A 23,196-nucleotide genomic window follows, 5' to 3' on the forward strand; every position below is an offset into this window, starting at 1 on the left:
AATAAAATAAAATATAATAAAAGAAGAGTAGAAGAAATCAGTTAAAAGCCAAATTAAAAAGGTGAGTCTTGAGCCTCCTTTTAAAAACATCAACAGTCTCTGCAGTCCTGATGCTCTTTGGCAGGCTAGTCCATAAGTGTAGGCCATAATGGATGAATGCAGCCTCCCCGTGGGTTTTTGTTCTAACTTTTGGGATGACATAAAAACTATAAATGAAAAAATGTTTTCTGCCTCTTGCAAAAAAACTTATACTTAATTCACTCGGCTGACTGCCGGCAACTTATTAAGTGGAACATTAACTTTTAATGTTACTCAATGCATGAGGTGAAGACGTGAATCAATTAACACACCTTAAATATTCCATGTGACAACCTTGACCATCATTTTACTTTTTATATGACATACACTTTTAGTAATGAATGTATCTTAAAGCGTTTATATTAATATTGACTGGATTATGTGTACTACATATATTCTAATCCTCACTCAAAGAAAAAAACAGCATCGTAGAGCGCCATTCCCCTTGGCAACACCAAACCCCCAAGCTTGCCTGAGAAGGACTAAGTGCACAGACCCGCTATTTTTAAATATCCCATGGAGAGAGACTCACTGCACCCTGTTTTATTTTGTTCTGAAAGTGTCGCAGTGCAGCCTTGTTATGCAGACAATAAACGAGGTGCAGACTCCTCTCTGTCACTGGCAATGAGGAAATACAGTGAGTGCTGGAGTGACAACCACCCTGCCCACATTAAAGGGTACTGTTTGCGGTGGTAATGCCAGGGTCTACAGTAGGTACCATGTCTGAAGGGTTACTTTTGGTTCCAAAGGTACCATACCAAAAGTGTTTGGTGGAAACGGGGCTATAGAGACAGACAACCAATCACGCTCATATTCACACCTACCGGCAATTAAGAGTCACCAGTTAGCCTAATCTGCATGTCCTTGGGCTGTAGGAGGAAGACAGAGTACCCCCAGAAAACCTACGCTGGCATGGGGAGAACATGCAAACTCTGCACTGAAGGGCTCCCTGACCCCAGGGACCCTCGATGTACAGTACAGGCCAAAAGTTTGGACACACCTTCTCATTCAATGCGTTTTCTTTATTTTCATGACTATTTACATTGTAGATTCTCACTGAAGGCATCAAAACTATGAATGAACACATGTGGAGTTACATACTTAACAAAAAAAGGTGAAATAACTGAAAACATGTTTTATATTCTAGTTTCTTCAGAATAGCCACCCTTTGCTCTGATTACTGCTTTGCACACTCTTGGCATTCTCTCCATGAGCTTCAAGAGGTAGTCACCTGAAATGGTTTTCCAACAGTCTTGAAGGAGTTCCCAGAGGTGTTTAGCACTTGTTGGCCCCTTTGCCTTCACTCTGCGGTCCAGCTCACCCCAAACCATCTCGACTGGGTTCAGGTCCGGTGACTGTGGAGGCCAGGTCATCTGCCGCAGCACTCCATCACTCTCCTTCTTGGTCAAATAGCCCTTACACAGCCTGGAGGTGTGTTTGGGGTCATTGTCCTGTTGAAAAATAAATGATCGTCCAACTAAACGCAAACCGGATGGGATGGCATGTCGCTGCAGGATGCTGTGGTAGCCATGCTGGTTCAGTGTGCCTTCAATTTTGAATAAATCCCCAACAGTGTCACCAGCAAAACACCCCCACACCATCACACCTCCTCCTCCATGCTTCACAGTGGGAACCAGGCATGTGGAATCCATCCGTTCACCTTTTCTGCGTCTCACAAAGACACGGCGGTTGGAACCAAAGATCTCAAATTTGGACTCATCAGACCAAAGCACAGATTTCCACTGGTCTAATGTCCATTCCTTGTGTTTCTTGGCCCAAACAAATCTCTTCTGCTTGTTGCCTCTCCTTAGCAGTGGTTTCCTAGCAGCTATTTGACCATGAAGGCCTGATTCGCGCAGTCTCCTCTTAACAGTTGTTCTAGAGATGGGTCTGCTGCTAGAACTCTGTGTGGCATTCATCTGGTCTCTGATCTGAGCTGCTGTTAACTTGCGATTTCTGAGGCTGGTGACTCGGATGAACTTATCCTCAGAAGCAGAGGTGACTCTTGGTCTTCCTTTCCTGGGTCGGTCCTCATGTGTGCCAGTTTCCTTGTAGCGCTTGATGGTTTTTGCAACTCCACTTGGGGACACATTTAAAGTTTTTACAATTTTCCGGACTGACTCACCTTCATTTCTTAAAGTAATGATGGCCACTCGTTTTTCTTTAGTTAGCTGATTGGTTCTTGCCATAATATGAATTTTAACAGTTGTCCAATAGGGCTGTCGGCTGTGTATTAACCTGACTTCTGCACAACACAACTGATGGTCCCAACCCCATTGATAAAGCAAGAAATTCCACTAATTAACCCTGATAAGGCACACCTGTGAAGTGGAAACCATTTCAGGTGACTACCTCTTGAAGCTCATGGAGAGAATGCCAAGAGTGTGCAAAGCAGTAATCAGAGCAAAGGGTGGCTATGTTGAAGAAACTAGAATATAAAACATGTTTTCAGTTATTTCACCTTTTTTTGTTAAGTACATAACTCCACATGTGTTCATTCATAGTTTTGATGCCCTCAGTGAGAATCTACAATGTAAATAGTCATGAAAATAAAGAAAATGCATTGAATGAGAAGGTGTGTCCAAACTTTTGGCCTGTACTGTATATTAATATTTGGGGTGTTGTTGTATATCAACACGAGGACCATGTTAATTTTCAACAAAACATCGCAAAACTTTTATTTAAATGGAAACAGTGGTGTATTTAAAGGGACATTGTGTAACATTTTCAGTTGTTTATTGACAAACATTGATGTCTGCATTCATAAATGTCATTATTGGTGTACTATTACCTCCACCAATAATCTTAATTTCGGATTTGTTTGTACATTGTGCGGGTAAGTCATCTGGGGGGCTCCATAACATTTTGCCATCTTGAAAATACATCCGCCAGCAAGGGACATGCAGCCCCGCCTTCGGCGTTTTCGTTGAGAGCCAGGCCAGCGCTGCGTGACTGAGAAGCTGAAGGAGAGGAGCAAGAGGCGCTTCGCTACTACCCCGGCACTACTGCAGCACAACAAAGTCCCACTCTTTGAGCATAATGCAGGATCATGCATATGCAGCATCACAGGAGACGGAATCCTTGTCGCAAAGAAAGAGCAAAAGGGAATCAAAAAGGCAACGTGACCGGCAAATTTAAAAAACAAGGGTCAACATTGCGGCAGCCTTTCCCAGGTGTTAAGAGCTGCTGAAGGAGAAAGGTAATGCAATCACAGGCCAGCGCTGCGAAGTGATACGAGGAGAGGGATGAGGTGTGTGAGGTTGAGCCACTTGTCAGTTGTCAAAAGACAAGACGTGATTGGTTTGTTTCGATTTACACCCGCCCCAACAGTCCTACGTTGTAAACACAGCCAGCATGGTGAGGAGGGGGTTTGTCAACTCGCATTGCGTGTCTGTGTAGGAGCCTGAATGAATACTCCATGAAGTATCAGATGACATGGTTTCATCAATGCTATCAGCCAGCTTTTTGGTACACAACGGCTACCGTCGTTGCAATACGTGTTTGAAACAGAATGCAATATATGATTTCAATGTTAGATGTGAGAAATTCCTACACACTGGCTTTAACACCCTGTTGTGGTACGCAATGGCAATGCCATTTTAATATGGCGGGGTTAATACACATTGCTGCTATATCCATGATTGCGTAACACCTCTAACACAACAACCAAACAAGAGCAAACATCTCTTAAAGCCTGCGGCACACCATTGCACAGCATTTCAAAGAAATATATCATTTAACCCGTAAACCGTAGCAAAAGGATCATAGATTTAAAACAATAACTAGATAGTGGATACCAACAAGGTAGCTATTCACTCCAATGGAGTTGCTCTGCTGGCAAATACACCAAAAAATGTTTCCAGCTTCCAGGTTTACCTTCACAGTATATGGCTCACTGAAAATGTGCAGTAGTGTTTCTGTTGCTGGCTCCACCCACAAGTTCCCACCAGGCCCCCAGGAAGTGTGCCGGGCTTTGAGGCCAATTTTCGTAATGGCCAAAAAGTGGTACTGCAAATTCTGAGGTTCGTCACGTTACACCCTGGAGCCCAACAAAACTTTTTCCCATTGACTAACATGGCAAAAGAGACATCTGTATGTAGCTCACCTATCCCTATGTTAATCATGTGGGGCCCTGAGTTCGTTAATACAGTTAACTTCATGTGTAATAAGGTTTTTTAAAGGTAATTTTATCTTCTCTCACTTTTAATATGTACCTTTAATTTTGTCTTGAGTCACGAGTTTTTAAATGTATTAACCCTTTTTTACCAAACTGTAATCAATTTAAGGCAATTAACACACTTCAATGAAATGAAATACTTTTTTTAACAAGAATATACCAATAATTTACCGTTTATACAAACACACCTTTGGCAGAAGAATAACCAGACTTCACACTGGAATAAAGAGATAATGAATTTCTCTTATTTACTTTTTAAATGTACAAAATCAACACTATAACACTATAAATAATATTTACTTTCTTTGAAAGTTCACTTTTCTCCTTACACCTCTTGAAAAATTACAGTAATTGCTCCTTTAAATTGGCAATAACACAAAAATACTGAAATTCTGGTTACATTTAACTCAAATTTACCTCAATTTCAAGTTTATACCAAACTCAGTGGGCCCCTCATATCAAGCACACTCACACACACAAGCCGGCAACTGCATACTGACCCAGCGTACAGTCCAATAAAAATCCGAGTATGGGCTTGTTAAGTTGGCTTCTAGCACTGTCCAATAAATCTTCAGGGTTTCCAGGTTGAAAACGATGACCTACAAAGCCTATGGCGTAAGCTTTACTGTGGCTACAAGTCTATTCACTTTGCTAATGAATGCTAACATCAACACTAACTAGCTAATAAACACATGATTTATGATAGTTCTCACCTGATACCCTTTCCTGACCTTATGTTCTATTTGTGTTTCAAGATCGTATTATATAGATCTGGGGATGTCTGATTAATGATGGCTCTAGCCTGATTCCTTTCAGAGCCCCATTCACTATGTGATGAAAGAGTAATTTGATATTGTTATAAGGTGCTTCATGATTTTAAATGTTTTTCTGTTTTCACTGTGTTCCACCCTTGTTTTACACTGTGGTACTGTATGACAAGACAAATATGGCGTTCAACTGTATGCCTTTCAGTTTGGCATCCAGTATTGAAAATACTACAACTCCCAGAGGGTGGAGTTCCTACCACCAGGGCTACAACACAGATGTACTGCATACAGCCAGTGATTAGACTGAGATTGGTTACTTTTACCAGCCTGTCCATTGTTGCCTCACGTGTGCTCTGATAAAAGTCGAATAGACTGAAAACTCAGTAAAGTGAAACACTGCATAGATGTAAGTGTGCGGAAATCTTTTTCTACCAATCTGGACTTGCTGATATTTCCTGCACCTTGCCTCCACCTTGTGGAGTGGTAGCTATTCTGCATCAACAAACAGGAAGTGGGTGCTATACCTTTTCCTGCACAGAGAAAACAGAGACTGAAAAAACTCAAACGGTAAAACTAAGCAGCGCTGGTCAAATATAAACCAAGATTCTGTCACTGAGTTGCCTTTTTCTTGCCTCAAAATTTTGAAGAAACATGTTTAAGCTTACTGTTTAACAGTAAGAGATCAAAATTGTTTTTTGCCATCCAGCTGCCATTGTTACAAATGGACGTTTGCATTATGTCACCCACCATTGGTCTGGTGAGGTGTACTGCATTCTGGAAGATGTAGGTTCTCTCTTTCTTGAGCAAAAGTGTCCCTTTTTGCTGTTTTCTCTGGTTCTGTAGCACCAATTTCAAAAGTATTTGCATGTTTTTACTGCATAGACATCTTAGTTTTATTAAAAGGCCATCTTTCCAACATTGCAATACTTCTTTAATACACCCATGGTTTGCACAAATTCATAATAGAAAGAGTCACAATTGACCTTGTTTGCAGTTGGAGGTGTCCTGTTTTACAACCATCTCTCTCATAAAGGTGGCCTATGGAGAAAATGCATTCCAGGCTATAGGGTTTGTTTCTGCAATACCATGAGTGGCCACTGGGAAAAACTGTCTGCAAATCTAAGCAGCATTCCTAGCGGAGCCTGAAAAGGATAAATACTCATATCAGACTGACCATGTCCTGGTTTAAAGGGGATGAGAGGAGCTTACATGATTGGACATCTCCACCTTCCTGTATTCATCAGGCATAGCCTTGTTTGCATTACCACCAGGGGTCATCAAAATATCAACAATGGGTTGGTTATATACGTGTATTTGGGATGGGAGGTTGTATTTGCCCCTGAGCTAGTTTCAGGAAAATAGAAATCAAGCCCTTTTATGATGTACTTGCAACCTCAGGCCAGCCATTTCAAGTCACTGCTGTAGAGTCTTATTTTCTATTTATAAGCTGGCATCAGGACATCTTATACATAGGCAAAATATCAGTTTACACTTTTACACGGCTGATACACAAATATATCTAAGCTGCAACTCTGCAAATAGTTTGACAAAAACTGGCTGCCTCCTAAATTGTGGAAGACATTAAGTAGTGGATGTCTGCTAATTTCCTGTAGTTAAATATAAACAAAGCCAAGGCTACAACCACTCTCAAAAAAAGGCTTAAAACTAAATACTACTTAACAAGTAGGCAGGTAAAAGTGTTTGCTCTCGTAATGTCGTTCCATGATCATCTGATCCACTTCCTTAATTCATACACAGTTGTTGTTGTTGTTGTTGTTGTTGTTGTTGGTGGTGGTGGTGGTGGTGTGCCAAAACATGTGTTATTCTAACAGTACTACTACTCTAACTAAATTACCAGTAATTCATAGAAAGTGTTTGTTTACTCTGACAGACAGAGAGGAGAGATGGATTGGTGATATGGTTGGAAAAGGAGAGAAGACCTCAGGGAGAGACAGATGAGGAGAAAGATGAGAGGAGGCCAAGAGAGGGGAGGAGAGGAGAGAGGATGACACAAGCTTCCAAAAAATTTCCAAACACAGAAAGTCTGGACGGGACCCAAATTGTCCTGACATATCAGGGTTCAAACACTGGTTGTACTTTACTTCAAATGAACTTCAGTATCATTCAATTCAAAGTTTTTAAGCAATGTCTTCCTTTTTGTCAGTACTATGTTCGTTTAAAGGCCCTGGATCAATTCATCTCAATCAACAACTGTTATTAATCCATAGTTACTGTCACCCATGGTATCCCCCAGGGTTCTTTGCTTGGTCCCCATCTCTTCATCCTTTACATGTTACTCCATGGACAGATCCTCTGTCTCCACAGCCTCCAATTTTACTGTTACACGGATGATACACAACTCTACCACTCTTCCAAGACCATCACTGCTGCCACTCACTCCACCCTCACCACCAGCCTAACGGACATTAAAATATGGAAGCAGAAAAAAAAATTCTAAACTGCAGTAAGTCAGAAATGTTAATCACTGGCCCAGACTCCCTTACCCATCCCACCAGGATTTCGCACTAAACACTGATGGCTCCATCACCAACCCCTCCACCCAAGTCCACAACCACAAATTTGACGCAACCCTCTCCTTCCTGCCTCATGTCAACCACATCACCAAAACAGCCGTCTTTCACCTCTGTAACAATGCCTGCCTTCCACCCACTCTATCACCCTCTGCTGCTGAAACACTCATCCATGCACTTGTAACATCCAAGCTTGACTACTGCAACAACATCCTCTATAGCACCACAAACACTGTCCTCAATAAACTTCATTATGCACAGAACTCTATTGCCTGCCTAATTTCATTAAAACTGGCAACCAGTGGTGACAACATGCTTTCATTTCACTGGCACTATACAACATCACAACTGGGGGTGGTCACAAATATGACAGACTCAAGCGCCAACGACCAAGGCTGAGAAGTGCAAAAACTGCAGTTCCACTTGAGGCTGGCTCCAGAGGCCGGTCAATCCCCATAGACTCCCATGTTAAAATGTCCGACATTACAGCAGACATAGATATGTTAACATTAAAAGGTGAACTACAGTGGAAACACAAATGGCCCTATCTAGAGCCAGTGTTAGGTTTGTCTGTTCTTGGCTGCTGTAGAAACACGATGGTGTAACATGGACATCTCCATAGACCAGGCTACCAGAAAATGCACTGGGCTTTGAAGACAATTTTCATAAAGGCCAAACAGTGGAACTACAACTTCCAAGTCTGTCATGTGATGCCTTGCGGCCCCAAAGACTTTTTCCAATTAACTTACATTGTGAAAGAGACATCTGTAAATCAGTGGACAATTTTTGGGGGCATCACAAACCCACAAACTGACTTGATTCACTATCAGGATGCATTTGGTCTGATAATATTTGGAAAGTCTAAAGGAGCTGCAAAATTAATTCATTTCATTCATATTCAAGTTAGTGGACCACTAAACTAGAAGTACTGGTTGGAGACCTCAGAATTGCACCTCTGCTTTTTGCAGATGATGTCGTTCTGTTGGCTTTATCACACCATGACCTCCAGCGGGCACTGGGGCAGTAAAGTGGTCAGAATGAGGGTCAGCACCTCCAAATCTGAGGCAATGGATCTCTGCCAGAAAACACTGGATTGCTCCCTCTGGGTTGGAAGAAAATTACTGCCTCAAGAGATGGAGTTCAAGTTTCTTGGGGTCTTGCTCATTAGGGTAGAATACAATGTGAGATGGATTAACGGTTTGATGTGGCGTCTGCACTGATTTGGGCACTGCGCGGAACCATTGTGGTGAAAAGGAGCTGAGCCAGAAGGCTTTTGAATTACTGGTCCATCTACATCCCAACCCTCACCTATGGTCATGAGCTCTGGGTAATGACCAAAAGAATGAGATCTCAGATACAAGCAGCCATATTGAGTTTCCTCCATAGGGACGCTAGGCTCAGTCTTAGAGATAGGGTGAGGAACCTGAACATCCGGAGGGAGCTTGGAGTAGAGCTGGTGCTACTTTGCGTCGAAAGAGGTCAATTGAGGTAATTTGGGCATCTTATCAGAATGCCTCTTGGGTGCCTCCTGTGAGAGGTGTTCCAGGCATGTCCCACTGGTAGAAGGCCCAGGGGCAGACCTAGAACATACTGGAGGGATTACATATCACATCTGGCCTGGGAACACCTTGGGGTCACAACAACGCCACAAGCATTGCTGGTGGCAGGGACATCTGGGGTGCTTTGCCTGGCCTGCTGCCCCCATGACCAGGCCCTGGATAAATGGATGGAAATGGATGGATGATGGTTAAACAAGTAACCGGCTTGGCCAGTGGAAGTCTCCAGTGCGCCCGTTCTATGGGTCCATGCAGAAGCAGTGCTGATCATCCAGGTAATGTTATACGCAATAGTTGAGTTTTTTTGGCTTCATATGCCTCTCATAAATGTATAATAATAACTAGATACTAGACACCAGATTGCGCCTATTCATTCCAGTGGTGTTCCACTGTATGCATCCTACTGAATATGTGCAGTAGTGATTCTCTTGCTTGCCCCACCATCAGGTTTCCACTCAGCTCACAGACTTTGCATTGTGATGACATCATGGATTTTTAAATTGCTTTTCACGGCTTGAAGAATGTTTTAAAATATAAAATCTCCATGGACCAAAAATTCAAAATAGAAAGATTCATACTGACCTTGTTTGCAGTTGGAGGCATTCTGCCAACAGTTTTATAGATGCCCTCATAATAGTGGTCTATGGGGAAAATACTTTCTGGGCTGCAGGGTATTTTTGTTGCTAAAATACAGTGAGTCAGCACTAGGGAAATTGGAAGCAAGGCTAAACAGTGTTCCTGGGGGCCTGGTACCACTGACAATCTTTCATAGAAATGAACAGGGCCCCACCTCCAACTCTGTATCAAAGTGTCTTTATACATCCATGCCATAGACAAGAACTCACTCCCCATGTAGATATAAATGGCTCATTCTAAGCTAAAAAAAACATGATTCATATTTTAAGGTGATTATAAACTACAGCAAACATACTTGTCAGACTTAATTTCCTACACACTGGACCTTTAAACAGAAACATGTCTGTAAGGTACATTACAGAGACTACCAGAAATACATTTTCTACTGAGTTGAGAGTGTCTGGAATAAATAATGAAAAAATGTGTAAACTCACATCCTCATCTTTCTCCAGCTCCAGCCCCATGTCTCTTAGTTTTCCCTCAAACTCCTCCCTCCTGAACATTTTGTGATCCTCTTGACCATTGAGGGTCTCTCCGGTACAGCCCAGCTCCACATCGGCCACCGGTGACGACGGCAGGGATGATGAGTCTCTCGCCTTTTGTGTTTGGTGATGTCGGAGATTTTCATCACGGCTATGGGGATCACGGCTGTGGGGAGCACGGCGTAGGCTGCGGGCGACAGCATTTTCAGTGAGCAAGTGCGTTGACTGTCGGCTGGAGCGGCCGCTGGACGGCTTCTTTACAGGGTAGGTGAGGACGTAGTCGACACGCCGCTGACCATCCTGGAAGTAGAGTCCGTGCTGGCAGTGGGTGTTTTCCTCTGGGGTTAGAGCCTTCAGAAGCTGACGGCATGCACATGAAGACAGAGAGGGAAGAAAGAGGCAGACGTGTTTGTTTGTCAAAATATTAAAACGTGTTCTAACAAAGTAAAGCAAAACTATGGCAAAAGCAATTGTCATGACAAAATGATTTACAATACATGTTATTATCAGAGTAACATGTCTCTCATTCTATTTATATTATTATATTTATATTATATTTTATAGATTTTTGTATTATTTTGACTTCAGTAAAGTTGACAGTAGAGAGATGGGGAATAACATCCAACAATGGTGTCCAGCTGTCAAACCAGGGATGTTTTCATTCACTATATTAGGCAGCTTAATGAGTTAGTTCATAGCTTTTAACCAACACATTCTCATCCCAAATTGTCAAATATTGCTACTTAGCCAGTGGGCTTTCACATCTAAATATGACGCGCTAGGTATCCTCCTGTGTTGTTGATGTTCAGAGACGCAATGTCATTTACCACTGTCAATTGCATTGTGTCTTTTCAAAATACACTTCCGTTTTCACAGGACATGTACAGTTTGTGCTTGTTAGATACTTACAGTCTTTTTCAAAATAAACTCACATTGGTAAAACCCCTCATATTTAGCTATATATATTTCCTTATGTAAGGTTTGGCTCAACATTCACAAGCAAGCAGAAGGCTCTCAAGTGAAAGTCCAGGGTCTGCTGGACCCATCCAGCGGCGCTTCAAACTGACACCACCTGGCAGCATAATATACAGCTGCAAAACGTTGTTACCAGCAGCGTTTCAAACTGATGCCTCTAGTGCCGTTATAAACTGACACCGCACATGGATGACGGTGCCTTAGAATTCACCTATAATGCCTATGCCAAGGCCCACACTGCAGTCTCATTTTAGTCATTGAAAAAAGGCCATGCTGTTTTCTTTGACATAATTACAATCCTGTCATAACACATCAGTGTTGATCTTGGACAAATTTGTAAGCTTCTTTATAACAATACCAATAAATTTCCACTTTAAACAATATCTACACATGGCAACTATGTTTTGGTTAAAGGTAGGATCTGGAGGATTTTCAAACAAAACAAAATATAGACATATACAAATGAAATCCTGCTTAATCATCACCTATGGGCTTCTACTCATGTGTGGTGGTGACTCTGTTTGCAGAGCTCCTGCCCTTTAACTGTATTTTGATGTTTATGTGAGCTCAGACCACTTCTGGGTGGAGATTTCCCCAGCCAATGAGAGAGCGCAGGTGCCGTGCCCGAGCGTGCACCAGCGTGAGCCTTGTCTGAACCTCTTCTGTGAAGCCTTCTTCCGTACCTCCGGGCTCTGTACAACCGGGAGAGTTGAGCCTGATAGGAGGGGCCAAATTTGAATGTGTGTTTACAAACAGCAACTGGAAAATCCTCCAGACCCTACCTTTAAGGTATGGAAGCGAATTGTGACTAATATTTAAATTAAAATGTATTTGCAGAAATGCTTTTTCATTTTAAGAATGTGGCTGCATTATTTGACTCATAAATAAAATTAATCATCAATCATCCTATTTGCATTTTAATTTTCTTCTTCAAGACTGCTCATTCTTTTATTTAATTAAAATGAAAAAGAAAAAGTCATTTGAGATTTAATTTTCAAAATATGCCCCAGCAAATAGATACCAAAATTCAATTTGAAATGTAAAATTTGAAAATTAAAATGCATTTACAGAAATGCTTTTTCATTTTAAGAATGTGGCTGCATTATTTCACTCATAAATAAAATGAATAATCAATCAGCCTATTGCATTTGCATTTTCTTCTTCAAGACTGCACATTTTATGCCATAATCAAAAAGAAAACAAAGAAGACATTGCTATTTCATTTTTGTGGTCTGCCCTGCAAAATAGTGACCATAATTCGAAAATGATTTGGCAATCTGAGCGGCGCAGGAGAGTGACATCAGGAGCCACTCTTCTTCAGCTGACCATGGTGCTACCCATCTAATACGGTAGGGGGCGGTGTGCACATTTGATATATGGATGCATCACAGATTATGGCGCTCCCTGAGATTGTGCTTTCTAAACATTGGAATTTCCCAAAACTGAATAAATACCACACATAGCAACACAAAACTGCTTTGCTAGCTCAATCATGTTGTAACTAAGATATCTGCTGGAAAAAATAATTTTTTCATGGACTGTTCATTGAGGATACGGAGTTAATACGTCCGCTGGCTTGACAGTCATTTTACTGGTAGCAGCTTATACTTGTACTTATAGCTTATACTTTGTAGACATCGTGATTTCCCAAAACTGAATAAATACCACACAGTCCAGCAACCTTTCCGGGGGAAACCCTGTGATATTGACACGTTAAATAATTTTCTGGTAGCGCACTGAATGAGTGTTAGGTGTGAAGACGACCTTACAAGTGAGCGCATTGTGTTTTCTTATGACAAACGGTAATAACATCTTCGCACCAAACACTCATTCAGTGCGCTATACACACTCTTTTACAGGGCAGATCTAAATTATATTAGGCAGCTTTGTATGTATGAAAATTACTCACTCCGCTAACTTCTCATTACAGCAACATTAGCTGTTCTATTTCAACAATGTTCAGTTGAAAAAAACATGCATGCAGGCTGAAATTCAAATTTGCTGTTCTATCAGGAGATACACTGACTTAACAGCATGAGTGAGTAAGAAAATAATAATGTTACATGTAATTTTTTAAGCTATAAGTAGAGGGAATAAAGTCCACTGGCCGCTAGGTTAATTTATGCAATGTAAACATTCTAAGCTAATAATGGGTGACTCACAAAAAAACAACTGTCCATGAACCTTGACAGTTATTACTGAGCTGAATTTGATACTTTTGTTAAAAGATGTTGTTATCCATGTTTTATGGCTGTTTGGAGAAGTTTGTCTTCAGGGTTTTAAGCCAGATAGACCTGGAGTTCAATGAAAAAGACAATGGTTTGGGTCAAAATTAAAGGATTTTTTCCAGAAAGGTCTCTCTGACAGAAAGCCCTAAAGGTTAATTTATCCCATGTGCTGTTTTATGTGGAGTCAGTGTAAAGTAAACTTTACTGCACCTAACTAGTTACAATTATTTACTTTTTATTTGTTGTATTTTTTTGCCCTAAAATAAAAAAGAAAGGGGTGGCAGCTTCTTCTGTAACAGATTGTGTTTCATGGCCATGTATTATCGTCTAATATCAATCGCAGGTGTCTATATCACATCATATCAAAATTGTGTCGTGGCAGACTTTGTAATATTGTCAAATGTTGTATCTTAGTCTAGTAAATAAATATCGTACCATGATGAAACTGGTCATTTACACTCCTACTAGAGAGTCACATTCATCCACTTCACATACATTCACACAAACTCTGTTTAAACACACAGCCAATCGGGCAATTTGGGGCTCATTACCCTTGATGTGCAAGTCTGTGAGTGAAGTGAACTTCAGACATTTGGATTTAGCTTTAGTTTCAGTCTTGTTTCTGCTTGTGTGAAAGCAGCTGTATGACTTCTGAATTTCTGACACATTTCAGGAATCTGAGAGACCTGGTGAATAAAAGTGATGATTTCAGGAGCCTGGGGGAAGTTGGGTGTCATAGTAGGGGGCAGCTGTTGTGCCTACTGTGGCACTTCCTAGTAAATTCTATATGAGACATAAATAGTGTGTGAATTATGAGCTGTGTCGTGACCTGAGCGTAGAGTATTTCTCCTTATCTGGTCTACTTATAACGTCTGGCTACAGATCTGAGGGAAGGTGTCTACAGATCAAACTACACAGTGAGCACACACCAATATTTAAAGGGGAGCTCCACCCATTTTACACTTGAAGATCAGTTTCCTCGCCATGGGCAAGATACCAAAAGTTGGTTCCATGTTGCATCCAGTTTGAGGTTTTAAAATACCTGGATTACCTAAACTCTACCCTAACAAATCTCTTACTGAACCTTCAAAGAGGATTGCAGATAACATTCTCATAGCAGCTTATTATTTTTATGGCGCACTCAGAGCCAGTTAAAATTACAAACATCACTGTCAGCTGTAGATAATTAATGTCAATTCCATAACAGCTAAAATGAAATGTTGCTGTTGTCTGGTTAATGTGCTCTGCAGCCAGTGTGATTCTTGCACTCAGCCCAAAGTAAGTTGTGAGTAGGGCATTAACGACTTTGATTTTTTTCAGGTCAACTTGTCTGTCAATAAAGTCGAAGTCGAGTTGACAAGTCATTTGATGACGTCATCACATTGACACGGCGGAGGAAAGTGAAGTATCTCCACGCGGACTCAAAGCGGATGTCGGCAAGCCCTGTGCGCGCAAAGCTCAGATTTTACGACTGCGCAGACTCCGCTCACGGACATTTTTACAGGAAACTACAACGCGGAAGTGCGCTCGACTATGAAAGCCTGAATGACTGCGGACATTCCTCGCGGAGTCTGCTCTGCTTATAGTACGCCCAAGCATGGACCTTGGAACGCATCTGAACGGGGGGGGGGGGGCATAATTTCAAGTCACGCGGAGGGGGTGGGGGGGCATATGCATTGAAACAGACAATATTACTGACGTTGGGGAGCACTTTTTTTTATTCCAACGCCACACAGTCACATCTATAGTACACGCATGAACACGAACACATGCTTGCTCAGATTAACCCCTCTGATCCCACCCTAACATCCACACACAACAGGCCAAGCCTATTTACACATAAACGCACAGATGAAACTATAGCAAACAACAAAGTACATCCAGTCCACAACCACAACCAAAACTCATCTTGCTGCCTTGAATCTAAATCAACATCATATTCATTATCATCACAAGTCAGCACTCATATCAGATTGATGTGCAGAGCTGCACACACACACACACACACACACACACACACACACACCCAACAACAAAACAAGCGCAGCTGCGCAGTTACTGAAAAGTAACCAGAACGCTGAATTTCTGACCATTACCGCCCGCAACCGAAATGTGTATGTCCACTCCCGCCCGCTCCCACAAAAGTCTGAGAATTTATGCCCGCACAGTAATAGAGATGCATTGATTTTGTGTCTTCTCCCGTCCCGCAGGAGAAAACATGTCATTTTATCAGCTATTAATAAAGAGATTCATGGGGTTGTTTGTTTTGTTTCCCTGGTCTGCATGTCTTTTGACACACTGGTCAGGAATAGCGCTCCTATTTCGTTGTTTTCATTTAGTTTTTAATGAAATAAAGGCTGTTTCATAATCTATTCTCCTCCTCTGTATTTATTTATTTTTCTACCTTTATATAATCACGCAGTGATTGAGGTTAAGGCAAGCCCGGCGCCAGGATGAAGTTACTGAGGGGGCGGTTAAAAATTACGTGGGGGCAAATCTTTATTATGCAACATAGGTTCACACAGTGACTTATAAAGAGCGCGCAGACGTGCGTAATAGTCGCTCGTAATGACAGCTCGTCGCTGGTGAAACACAATAAACTGCACGTCTTCTTTCATGTTTGTCTCATGACAGATGGAGCTGACAGACAGACAGACAGACAGACAGACAGGTGGAGCAAGCGGCAAATTGGTATGAAAGCTGGTTCAGGGCATATTCGTCCATTTATGAATAAATATGGAGTGGAAACGCTCATGCATGTGCACCAAGTTCCTGTGTTGACATCCTGTCGCTAGGCTACATCTTCTTTTTCTTCTTCTTCTTCTTTTTCTTCTTCTTCTACTGTTTAATGGGGACCTGCGGGACCCGGCAAGACCGAATCCCAATGCAGAGTCAGAGTACAAAAGTTACCCGGGCCTTGGCCCCCCTGGCCCCCTCGGTTCCGCGGTCTATGCGCCCAAGTATGTTCACTTCAAGAATAAAGTATCAGCGTAAGCCAATCAGAGGCAGCATTTGCATTCCGGGGGGGGGGGGGTCGACTTGTGCCACTGACGTCGACACGTCGACAAATCGACTTTTCTGTTAATGCCCTAGTTGTGAGAGAAAAGAAAAATCAGACTGTGGACTGTTGTGGTGCTCAGCAAGACCAACAGAGTGGTTTTCCTCTAAAGAAATGATTTAGCAGATTGAATTGTTCTTCAATTATCCTGGATGCTTTTGTCATTATTAAGATTTCATATATGCTGCAGCTCATCTCATTTTCACGTTGGAGCTACAGGTGGTGAGTATGAAAAGGCTGCACTGTTTCTGACTTGGGGCGGCACGGTGGTGTCTCACAGCAAGAGGGCTCCTGGTTCAATCCCAGGAGGGTGCCCTTCGGAGTTTGCATGTTCTCCCCATGTCAGCATGGGTTTTCTCCAGGTACTCTAGCTTCTGCCCAAAGTCCAAAGACATGCAGGTTGGGGATGTTGGCGTGATTGGTTGTCTGTCTCTATGTGTCAGCCCTGCAATAGTCTGGTGACCTGTCCAGGGTGTACCCTGCATCTCACTCAGTGTCAGCTGGGACTTCTTTGGCACTTCCATGCTGTTTTTTAGTGAGACATAGCTGTGTTTCCAGCATCTTTTAAGTCTCCAAACACCGGTGTTTTTTTTAGCAACGCATCAGTGTGTTTCCATCAGGGATAGTGGCATGAAAAGCGGTTGTTTTTTAGAGAGATAATAGCTGTGTTTTCAGCATCTTTTAAGTCTCCAAACACCGGTGTTTTTTTTAGCAACCCATCAGTGTGTTTCCATCAGGGATAGTGGCATGAAAAGCGGTTGTTTTTTAGAGAGATAATAGCTGTGTTTTCAGCATCTTTTAAGTCTCCAAACAAGGGTGTTTTTTTAGCAACCCATCACTTTGTTTCCACCGGGGATAGTGTCATGTAAAGCAGTTGTTATTTAGTGAGACATCATTGCATTTCCAGCTGGGGTATTGCCACCAAAATGGGTATTTGAAGGCAAATCATTATTTTTCCTAACACTAACCAAGCAGTGTTTGTACCTAAACGCAATCATAGCAATGTTGAAATATAAAGTTTCAATGTATCAGCTACATACTAACATGAAAATGTAATTTATTCTTGGTTTGCAGATAAGTACAATGCCAACATCTATCCTAGTGGCTGGGGTGTTCAATTTTGACCATTCTTTTTTAATCTGTCTGTTAATGGAAGTGCAATAATGAGTTGCTGAAATAATGGTCTCATCCTCACATCATGGCCATGATTCTGAAAGTAGCTCTGGCACCTCAGGTACCATCAGTGGCTTTGGTAAATTCCAAGTCAGGCATACACTCAAACCTTTTGAACATATCACTAAATATGCCTGATTATTGTTGTTGTTGTTGTTTTTAATTATTGTTTTATTGCCAATACAATACCCAAGTTTCAGTACTGGTACTATAACTAATTTTTTTTACGCCTTACATAATAAAGACAACATTTTCTACAAAACTCTTTTTTTCATTTAACAAAGCTAAATTGTTAGATATCTAAACACAGGCAGTAACAATGTCATCAAATCTGTCTTGTCATATTTTCATTCAATTCTGATTGAGATCAAGTATTTGGGTAGGTGTATAATTAAGCAGTAGGGTGACAGGCCTGTGTATCACGTTTGGAAGTGAAAATAGCGATGTTATTTAAAATTAGCAACCAAAGAAAAATCTGTCAGCTGTCTGGCACGGCACAGGACACAAGAGGAAGACCAGGATCACTGTGCAGAGGGTCATGGGAGGATGGGAATGAAGCAATATTACATCAATTGGCCAAAGGGGGGCGCTATAGCAACCGATTGAAATTGCAAACTTTGAATGGACATATCTCATGCCCTGTGTGTCGTAGAGACATGAAACTTTGCACACGTGCCTCTCCTCACGAGGAACAAATTTGCCTCAAGAACCCATAACTTCCGGTTATATAGATTTCCCGCCATTTTGAATTTTTTGAAAAACACTTCAAATCAATCTCTTCCTAGGAAGTTTGACCGATCTGCATGAAACTCAGTGAACATAATCCAGAGACCAATATCTAAAGTTCCCTCTTGGCAAAAGTTGGAAAACTGACTAAAACTGAGCTTCTATAAGGCAATGAATATTGTGGAGGGCGTGGCTCATCACATAAAGGTGTATAACATCTCAAGGGTTTCACTGATGACCACGCAACTTTGTAGGCATATGACCACACATAATCTGAGGGGACCCCTCCATTATTGACCCCATCAAACAAAATGGGGGCGCTAGAGAGCTCATTTCCTATCTAGGCCTAACCAACATCGATTTTTACTAAACTTGGTAGATATGTAGAACAGGACGCCTCAAGGTGACTGGAGAAATTTAACTCTAATTGGCAACTGGGTGGCGCGATAACAACAGAAAAATGCTTAAAAATGGCTAAAATGCGACCGATCTCTGTGGCTCCCCCTGTGGCCGAATGTTTTTGTTTTTCTAATTTTTGGTATCACTAAGTCATGGTATGGTATGCTATGCTGTACTCACGGAAACTGTCAGTGTGTCATTCTGTCAGTCAGTCAGTCATTCTACCAGTGCGCCCCACTTTTAAGTCAATACAGCATAACACTTTAACTATCTGCCTTTCAACGTGCTACCTCAACTACTAATGTATAGTTTTAGCCCACTAGCTACCCCACTATTGGCAATGGTACTACTGTACTTTCAATAAAGCAGTAGTACTATCAAATTCACAAAGCCTCTGTCTGAATACATTGCTCTGGGTTCAGTTGATTATTTAATTTGCAATTTCCTATGACCTGTATCCCAAACACACACTATGTGAAACTGTACGTGGGCAGCTGTGCACTCAGTGGGTATGGACTATTTTTTGTGTAACAGGAGAACAAGCCATTTTGGAAATGTGATGAAAAACTGACAAACCAAACTCTCCGCAAGGTCAGTTTTTCTTAACCCTTAAAGAAAACTTCGTCAAGCTCCAGGACGACTATCAAACAAATTTAGTTGTGAGACATTTGTCAGCTGCTGTTTCTGAGGTAAAGACAGGGACAAAAAAAGTCTCAAAAAAAAGTCTCTCCTAAACAAAATTTATATTTCAGTGTCTACCATTTCATTAAAACTGGTCAACTCCATGTGCCGAAGCCGTTTTAACTTGCTAATATTTAGGAAATAAGTAACCCTGTAGGAACCCATTACGTACTCTTAGTTCGTTCATAGACAAAAGTTAAGATGAAATCTGTATGTGTACATTTCATGGAGGCCCCATGTCCCTTCCTTTCTTGCTGTTCTAATCCAGCTCTTCTTTTATGAGCTCTCTCCTGCCCAGACCACCAGAGAAGAGTCATCCATCAGCTACATTAAGCGTGGTGTGAGTTCTGTTGTCAGTAAACAGAATGAATTTTCCTCTGATTTTCCTTATGGATTGAGGTAGCAGTGATTCAGAATGAGAAAGCATCAACACTGTCCAGGGAAACCTAACACTTTAAGGTTCAATGGTATTCATTATGTCTTTAGTTTCTAACAAAGGCTTTAGTTGTTCTTTTATCTCAGACATATTAGGATGTTGCACACCTTGACATGTTTCGGTGGAAACTTCCGCATTCCGCAGAAGTGTCACGCTTCCCTAATATCAGCTGATTGACAGATCAGCTGATAAAGATGCGTCACAACCATCACCAAGTGACACTTCTGAGGAAGGCAGAAGCTTCCATTTTTGTTTTTTTTTTTTGTTTTGTTTTGTTTTGTTTTGTTTTTCTTGTTTTTTTGGTTGCTCCATTCCATCAAATGAAAAATATCGAATGTCTTCTAGGAGTGTACATTTATGTGGCAAAACATCATGAGTGGGCTCATATGGAATCTGCGTCCACAGAACTCCATAGATTTTTGGCAGATTTTATGAATATAGTAGATGCTGCTTGTAAAAAAAAAAAATGTTGTCAGTGTCTCCTCCACCTCCTGCATGGATGCGATAATCATGTGTTGTATTCAGTTAGTGTTAAAATCAAAGTTAGTGGTGTAGTGAGAAGCACTTACTTATTTACTGTTAGTAGATTGGTAATAGATTGGCAAATTCATTTTTGTTCTACCTGATCAAAATTGAACCTTTCATTTTACTGGTTTTGTGCCCCACATTTTGTTGATTGACTTTTCCGACAAACGTTTTTTCTTTAAGTATTCATGATTAAATCAGATTTCTGATTCAAAGTTTCTATTAAAATCTGCTAAGCAGTTTGTTTAGCCTGCTTGAAGTAATTTTAGGTTTTGATGTATTGTATGAGGTTCAGTTTTGTTCAAAAACAATTGTTTTCACAAATTAATACTGTCTATCACATTGCAAGCAAAAATTATAGCTGCTGCGCAGCAATGGTCGGGGCCGGGCAATTTTAGGCAAAATTAGGCAATTCTGAGCAACACACACACTAAAACAAAGCATATCACAACATAGAAGTTACATCATATAATTATGGCATGCCCTTCAAATTGTGGATGAGTGCCTGAAGTGATCAGACTCATAATATACAAAGAAAAGAAAAAACTCAAGAACAAGAAAGTAAGAATAACATTAACTGCTAGCAATTATGAACAAACTGGCCTGATCTAGCTTAAAGCTAAACATTATCCATGGTGACAAAGATGAAAACATTTTTTAAAACGTAAAAGTAGCTATTGGATAGACTCTGCATATTGACTGATAGCTAAGCCAAATAAACAGGGAAAAGAGACAAGGGATAACAGGGAAAAGTGTTGATAAAGAGTATTTGTCTCTCCACTTAACTGCCTGGATCATAATTATTTTAACCTTAGTAGTCTCTAATCCACATAGCATGATGCCTGAACATAGGACTTTCACATTAGAATGTCTGTTCTGCCTTAGCTGAGGCTTGAACTCACAACTTCTGAGACTGAGGTCTGGCTTCTATCTCACTGAGCTAATTGGCAAGTGACAGTTCATGTATGGCTTCACAAACTGACTAGGCAAAGCATCAGGGTGCCAGACAGTAGCCATCCATGCCATGGAAAAGCAAATTTCAAAGTGAAAGTTCCAAAGCTGTTGCACATATGGTTGATTTGTTATGAATTTTCAAAGTTTTGAAATTTAGAGTCTTGCTGTAGCGCCACCATCAGGACTATTGTCTTGTGTTTCCAGTTGAGGACATCTGGCATGGGACTGGACCTTCATGAAAAGTTTGGGTAGATTTCTCATATGGAAATGTTCCAGAAGCTGAGGCTTGAACTCACAATCTTCAACACCAAGAACCATCCTCTATCTCACTGAGCTAATTGGCAAACAGAAATGTCACATGTAGCTTCACAAATTGACTAAGCCAGTCACCTGTGTGCAAGACAGCAGCTGTTAGTGTGTAAAGGCAGATTTCAAACGGCTGTCAAAAATTCAGTTATTAAGACAAAAATCCAAAAATACACAAATTGCATCTAGACAGCATGGAGATGTTGGTAATTTGTTTGTAACAATGATTTATTGGCTCCGTAAGTGAAAAACTGATGTTTAAAATTCAAAATGCTGTAAAAAAAAAAAAAAAAATCAGTTTTTGAGATAAAATTCTGATATTTTCCAAACATCATCTACCATGACTCCAAAATTTTGTCATTTTTTTAATGAACATTGAAAATGTATTTAGCAAGAATTTGCATGTATATGTTTACAATACCGTTTAAAGTCAAACATTTTGATGCACTGTAGGCTCAGTTTTCGATAAATCAAAAATCTGTGTGGACTGTTTGTGTAGGACAGTCTGAAGATGCACTGTAGCAAGTTTGGTGTCAATTCAGCAAAAATTGTGGGAGGAGATAGGTTTAAGAATTTTTACAGTTTTTGAAAAAAAAAAACAGAGTGATGGACTTCATAATTTTTAATAGGTTTAAATGTACAAAAGTTTCTTCAGTATTGGGGCTACAGTTTGGTGAAAGTTGCAAATCTAAAATTTTGAACTTTAGAGGCTTGCTGTAGCGCCACCATTGGGACTATTGGCTTGAGTTTACAGCTGAGGCAATCTGGCATGGGACTGGACCTTTGTGCAAAGTTTGGTGATTTTTCGTGCATGGGAAGTATGATTTCCTCGGAAGAAGAAGAACATAACAAAACAATAGGGTCCTGGCAGCTTAGGCTGCCTGGCCCCTAATAAAAACATTTTGTGGGTTCCGCAGATTTTCAATTTGAATAACTGCTGAAAACAATTTAAAAATCTGCAGATTCCGCTTAGGCCTGATCATGAGTTTATTTTGACTGAAGTCAATGAGGTTTAAGAGATTGAAAACTTGGTGTACTTTATGTTCCATTGTAAAATGCAACAATTTTGTTAACTCTTAGTTTAAAGTAATCAACATATGTTGGAAGGTGGAATTTTTTTTTTAACTAATACACCCATTCTTGAGAATTAGGACAAATCATGTCCTACAAAAGAACAACAACAAAAAAAACAAACTTAAAATTATAACTCATCAACATAATGAAACATTATTTTTTAAATGACAATAAATATGATTTCTGAAATATTTTTATCTGCTTTCATTTTTTTTTAAATTTTAAGCTTCACAACTTCAAACAATTAAAATAATATGTTAAAAGCCTCCAAACTCTAAAACTAACAGTACGTCCTGATAACATTGGTGTAAAAATGTAGTCCTATAATCATCTTTGTTTTAAAATATTTTTTTTTTTTTATGAAAATGGTGGCCCTTGAAACATGAATCCCAGATTTTTGTCAATTCTGTCAGATTTCTGCAAAAACAGGTTTC

The 23,196-nt window shown here is 40.6% G+C and overlaps 1 protein-coding gene across 1 annotated transcript in view; it reads right to left on the bottom strand.

Annotated features, from left to right (window-relative positions):
* LOC125887526 (anoctamin-1-like) overlaps positions 1 to 23,196 on the bottom strand; it is a 147,223-nt gene that overhangs the window by 122,556 nt on the left and 1,471 nt on the right. The window contains exon 2 of the mRNA XM_049574418.1: positions 10,180 to 10,587. Within this exon, the coding sequence (XP_049430375.1) occupies positions 10,180 to 10,587 (408 nt within the window). The remainder of the gene's footprint in view (positions 1 to 10,179; positions 10,588 to 23,196) is intronic.

Source organism: Epinephelus fuscoguttatus, linkage group LG4 (genome assembly GCF_011397635.1).
Source record: "Epinephelus fuscoguttatus linkage group LG4, E.fuscoguttatus.final_Chr_v1".
Lineage (NCBI taxonomy): Eukaryota > Metazoa > Chordata > Actinopteri > Perciformes > Serranidae > Epinephelus > Epinephelus fuscoguttatus.